The 6,185-nt window shown below is 40.1% G+C and overlaps 1 protein-coding gene across 1 annotated transcript; it reads left to right on the forward strand.

The window, feature by feature from the left end:
• The first annotated feature begins 822 nt into the window (after nt 1-822).
• emc7b (ER membrane protein complex subunit 7b) lies at nt 823-5,050 on the forward strand. The gene is made up of 5 exons (XM_080490145.1): nt 823-1,194; nt 2,792-2,911; nt 2,999-3,137; nt 3,955-4,035; nt 4,228-5,050. Exons 1-5 carry the CDS (start codon nt 959-961, stop codon nt 4,375-4,377), a joined length of 726 nt encoding a protein of 241 aa, XP_080346271.1. The 5' UTR covers nt 823-958; the 3' UTR covers nt 4,378-5,050.
• Nucleotides 5,051-6,185: the final 1,135 nt, after the last annotated feature.

Consider the following 6,185-nt stretch of genomic DNA (forward strand, 5'->3'; position numbering starts at 1 on the left):
GCAAGAAGTGTGAGAGTTTGTGCAGCTGATTGATGCCAGATGTGGTTGAATGTTTGCATTTACTGATGTTTATTATGGTACCTCTTGTTTTACATTGGAATTGGTACTTTATATGTACTACATATATATTTCAGGTTTTTTGACTGAAGGATGCACACACACCTCACAGCGAGAATATACAGTATATGGTTCAAGTCCAGGCTTTTCTGTGCAGAGTTTGCATGCTATTTGTTCTAATTGCCCACAGGTAGTCTAAAAAAAATGTTTGCTACTGACATAAATTCTAATTAAATATGCAAAAAATGACTTAATCTTGGAGGAAAACAAAACACTTTTTACTGCAATAGGAAGTGTGTGTGTGAATCTGTTTCTTACTTTATCTTAAAACTTGTGTTTTCAGATCGAAGAATATAAATTAACTTCAACAAAACAAATACTAAAGTACGACCGCCTGTCTCTCCTGTAATACCAGCGTCTCCTTTGCAACAGACGCTGATCTAATTTGATCTCCTCCTTTAGGTGCCTCTCCCATCCACTTTTTATTTTAAATTGTTTCGCAGTTTTTTTGAGATTTTTTTCGTAATCGGTTTGCCGAATCGTTATCAAAAGTTATAGCAACCTATCCCCGAATGTCCAACACGTTTTGGTATGATTTTTGTTTCAGTGCTCCAAACTGTGCGAGACAAATTACGCGTGGAAAATCGACGAAGAAAAATAATAAAATTAAACGGGCTCGTAGGATAGTAATCTTTTGCGCCTTGCCACTGAGGCAGGCTCTTGTCAGTGTGACAGACGTTTGTGTGTCAATAAAGTTTTATTTAGGCTGACGTCATCGGGAGCAGAGGCAGCTGATGTCCGGAGTCCCGTCTCTCTCTTCCCCTCACTCGAGCTGCTCCTTCATGCCAGCTCTCTCTCAGACTTCCAGAAGTTTTTTTTTAGTCAAATAAATACTGACACGATGTTTCCGAGGAGAAGCGCTCCGCTGTTACGCGTTCTGCTCCAGGCCGCGCTCCTCGCCGTGTCGTGGGCTTTCTCCGACATGGAGACGGGGCCTGGCGCAGTGATGTCCGCACAGCCCAACGGAGATCGCTTCAAGATCGAGGGGAGAGCGATAGTTCCCGGGGTGAAACAACAAGACTGGGTGTCCACGGCCAGAATCCTGGTGGAAGGTGAAGAATATGTGGGCTTTTTGAGGTGAGAAGCACACACAGCTGGAGCCGCTCGGGAGCGAGCCTGTTAGCATGCTACATAGCGTTAGCACTACTGGCTGATGCAAACATTTCGACTGACAGATAACAGCTTTCTAATTGTGACAAGATAATTGGCAGAACAACAACAGTGGACATACAACTAAACTACAGTAGACAACATCGCTGTGGAGCCAGCCCGGCTTTGCAGTCGAGTACCACAACACACTGAGCTGCCTGAGATTTGCTATTTGAACTGTAAACAACTCGGTCATCAGCGCGTTTAAAACTAGTTAAACTCACGATGACAGGGATTCGTATGAATGGCATAGCTTTAAACTGAAAAAATATTGTATGCGTGGTATTCCGTTAAGTCATTTCGAAGTATCATTAGTTTGGTGAAAGAAATTATCATATGATGTAATTTTCTTTTAGCTTCTGTCCTGCATTAATCTTTTGTGACTATATAACCTTATTCTGACCAGGTCACTTGTAAAAATTGTATCATCATGCCACCTCGTTTCAAGTTTATTGAAACTTGTGTTCCAGTACTAGTATGAACCAATGAAATATATTAAGCTCTTGCTCATTCATTCATTTATCTTCTATACTGCTGTATCCTGTGCAGGGGGGCTGGAGCCAATCCCAGCTTACTATGGATAAGGGCAGGGCACACACTGGACAGGTCACCAGTCCATCACAGAGCACACACACACACACACACACACACACACTCTGTCTCTCGGGGGTATTTCATATAGTGAAGTACATCTCTGCCTACTCTTTAGATGCAAACTTCGACAGAGTTTTTCTAAATCTCCACTGGGAGTTTTCAGAAATCATAATTTTGGTGACTCGTAGCTGTGTTTATGGGTAAATGCAAATCCCAAACGGAGAGAAGTATCACATTTTTTGTTGATACCTGGGAATGTGTAAACGTGGCCTGAGAGCCAAGAGCACTAACCAGTGCACCAGCCTCTCTCCATCATCACCACATATATAAACACTCTTGGCCTCATGTACTGTCATATTAACCGCTGCTCAGTACCACTGGTTTAACTTTGTTATTCAAGTAAAGTAAAACATGGCAGGAAAATCAGTCCTCAAGTTGAGTAGAAATCCCTGAAAATTCTACACGTCTATGTATGATTGGTTATTTAGATGCAATTGCTTATTTGGAAATGTGTTTATCTAGAATCAGATATATTCAGTTTTCATATAAGTGATTGGTTGATGAAAAGGAAGAATTTCTGAGAACGTGATTCGGTCTTGATTCTTGATTCGAATCCTATCCAACGGTTTTATGTAGCTGTGGAAAAATAATCAGTTTTTTTGGTATGTGTATCCTCATAATCTAATTTTGTAGACTGTCTAATATAGAAAATTAAAAAACTGCCAGAAAGCAAAGAAATACAGCTATTCACCAGTATACTAGTCATTACAGTGGCACGCATTTGTAACATGAGCTTCTCATTGCTGCTAAAAACACATTTTCCTTGAAAGATGAGCGGGAGCACTCGTTTTCTGACAGTTCTGCAGTCATGAAATCCAAAATAATGTAGTCATACAAGGGTTAAATGTGTGTTCACATCTTTTTCTTCCAGAACTGATGGGAGTTTTGCTGTGAACGACATACCTTCAGGATCTTACGTTGTGGAGATCGTTTCCCCCACCTTCAGGTTTGAACCGGTACGAGTTGACATCACGTCCAAGGGGAAGATGAGGTGAGGTCTACACGTTTCATCCTGTGTTATTAGATTTTGTATGGAAGCAGCAGCTCGAACTCACTGTAACAACGTGTCACTTCACAGAGCACGACTTGTGAACTACATCAAGACTTCAGAAGTGATTCGTCAGGCGTACCCTCTTCAAATCCGAGCCAGTGGTCCTCACAGTTACTTCATGAAAAGAGAAACTTGGGGTTGGACAGACTTCCTCATGAACCCGATGGTAAAAACCAGTCTGAATATTACTTGGCTGCACCTCATGATGGCGGTTGATACTTTATCGGAAATGCAACCGTGCTTTGTTTACAATGAATACTTGGTGCTTTTACCTCACAATGATAAGTTGAACACAGTCGCAGAATAAATAAATAGTTGTGATGAGATGCATGTTGTATGTCAGTAATTTCAATTTGAAAATAGGAAAAGACATTTTACTAAAGCAAAGGTCTTATAAACGATTATATTTGAACTGGTATGATTATGACAATGAAAATGTTCAGTATAATTTGCTTTTCGAAAAGTAACTTCATTAAAACCAGGCTTCAGTTTTCTTTATTTGACATTCGTACATTTTAGAAGCGACGTAATACAGCCTGTACATGAGCTACTGACCACGAGCAAGCCATTTTTCAAATATAAACACAACTATTAGAACTAAGTTGCTGATGGCGATTAAAAAAAAAAAAAAATGCATAATAGATGCTGCACACTTCTCAGGAGGACATAAACACTGTGTTTTTCTCCCTTGACACCATATTTGATGTTATCGTCAGCCCGTGGTGCACAATGTGCACACAAGAGGCGTTAATCCCGCCCGTCAGATGACAGTGTAAATAATTACTAAGAAGTCATTGACTGCTGTGTTATTTCAATCAAATACGTTGGCATATGGATCTTTATTTTTTTTAGACTTTAAAGTAAAACAAGTCTTGAGTTATATTACTATAACAAAGGTATATTTTCTGTTATCCAAGTATTTCTGAGTGTTCTATAAAAGGGTAATTATGTCTTCTTTCTTTTCTTTTTTTTTGCTTTTGCAGGTCATGATGATGGTTCTCCCTCTGCTGATTATTGTTTTGCTGCCCAAGGTTGTCAATACTAATGACCCAGAGATGAGAAAGGTAAAATATCCAATTTTAAATTGTGATCACCTTGTAGTGTTTTTTTTTTTTTTACCTTTGGAAAACATATTATGATGAGACGTTCTGTGTTTGGATGGCCTGCCATCCCCATGAAGAATGTCAAAATGAAGGAGGATCAGACTCCCCGTCTCTCCCCCCTGCAGCTGTTTTCATTCACTGCTTTCCTCACAGGAAATGGAGCAGTCCATGAACATGCTGAACCCAAACCCGGAGCTTCCAGATGTCTCCGAGCTCATGACCAAGCTCTTCTCCGGCTCCAAGGGCTCCAGCAAGGCAGGCAGCAGCAGCAAGGGCACCAGGCCGGCTGCCAAGAGGAGGTAGTACTGTACATGTCGACATCTGCCGGAAGAAGCCTGACTTATGCCATGGAAGCAGGATTTAGAAATCTTTTTTTTTTTTCTCTCTCTCTCTGGTTTCATTGTACAGATTATCTTATAGATGTTTTGAGCACATCATAATTTCTAATATACTATCAAAAACTGAGCAAGATTGTTTTTTTTTCTTTCCAACACTGCACTGATAGAAATTTCTGCAAAAGCTGTTAATTATTTGCTCTAAACTTTCTACATGTGACTCCATTATTCATCAGTCTTTTATGTGTTGACTATCCATCATGCATTTTTCCACTGCTGCTAATCCACTGAAGGAGAGCATATATACATATTCAGAGATTTGCTTGCTTTCTGTTCAGTTTTTGTGTAACGACTGTGAATGAAGATAACATTTTTAAACTGATAAATTCTTATTTAAAATTCTAGATAAATAAATTGCAATGGTATATTGAAAACCTTTTATTTCAGTCAATCTTAATTGTTTGATAAAGAGCATGAGATCCCTTCATTGTTTTGGGGCTTATTGTAGTGTACTGTGTGGCGAGAGCTCACATACTGTACATTATGTGCCTATGGTGTGTACATAAAAAATGGTTATGGGCAGATAATTAAAAAAAAAAAAAAAGCTGTGTGGTTGTTTTCAAGATCTCTGCAGAGTGTAACTGGTTTAAGTTTAAATAAATTGGGCAGTAATGTCCATATTCAACTCTTCAAGTGTGTTTGTGTTAATATGAGTTACTCATGATATATATATACATATATATTTTTTTTTTATATACAAAATAATGTGTAGGACACAGTTTTTAGCCTTAATTCTGCAAGTTCAGGAGCCGTCATGTTGGCATCAAAGGTGCCGTTGTACCATTACAATGTAGGTTTGATTTAAAAAATAAATAACGAATGTTGCACAGTAGGACTGCAGCATTATACCCAAACTTATTTAGTGCAATTTTGAGTTTCACTTGATCGCAGAAATGGTGTAAGCCAAGTCGTCTTGTGTTGTCATTCAGTGCAATTTCGACTGACGTAAATTAAAATAGAAAAAAAAAATCCGGTTATGGCCGGATGGGCTGGCGGCAGCGTTTGAAATGAGGAGAAGAAACACGTCACTGGTGTGGAGGACCGTGGCTCACATCTCACTCTGCCCATATGGACAAGAGTCGGCGATGGTGTGCGAGCATGTTGCGTGGCAGCTCACGGCGTGTGACAGTGATCACGTAAGAACACTCTTGATCGCTAAAGCAGTGAGATGCAATCATTCCGATAAAGTCCATGTATTTCTGTAAAACCTCTTAACTTTAGCGGTGATGGCTGTTTTGCTGTTCCACGCAGTGCCGACAGCCCGGCTTATGTGTCACTAACATTTCAATGGATTGTAAAGTGCGATGAGTAACCATCTGAACTGCAGTTCACTCAGTACTCGAGTACTAATTTTCAATTACTTGCTCGGTGCTGATTGTGTGCGTGCACAAAAGTCTGAATGCGGCATATTGTGCAGCGATATTTTGGTGCCATTCAGCGGAGCAGTGACACGACGTGACGACGCACACCGTGTCGGGATATTTCAGGAATGACATTTTCACCTGTAAGAAGTTTAAATACAACAAATCCAAATGCCGGCGCTGGGCTCACGAGTTGCTTCAGGGTGCTGGGGGAACATGACTCAACGTGACACTTGCAAAGAGAATATAACTTTAACTTATAAGTTACAGTGGTGGATTAGAGTGAGACCATTTCAATGCCTTGAACTCGGTGCTAATATGGAGTCTGTGGACTGGTGAAAACTCCAGGGTAACC

This window comes from Lipophrys pholis (genome assembly GCF_963383615.2).
Source record: "Lipophrys pholis genome assembly, chromosome: 21".
In the NCBI taxonomy this organism is placed as follows: domain Eukaryota; kingdom Metazoa; phylum Chordata; class Actinopteri; order Blenniiformes; family Blenniidae; genus Lipophrys; species Lipophrys pholis.

Coding starts and splice junctions, on each gene's coding strand:
- emc7b (XM_080490145.1), top strand. CDS start 959: ATGTTTCCGAGGAGAAGCGCTCCGCTGTTACGCGTTCTGCTCCAGGCC. Junction 2,912..2,998: donor ACGTCCAAGGGGAAGATGAG/GTGAGGTCTACA, acceptor GTCACTTCACAG/AGCACGACTTGTGAACTACA. Junction 4,036..4,227: donor ATGACCCAGAGATGAGAAAG/GTAAAATATCCA, acceptor CTTTCCTCACAG/GAAATGGAGCAGTCCATGAA.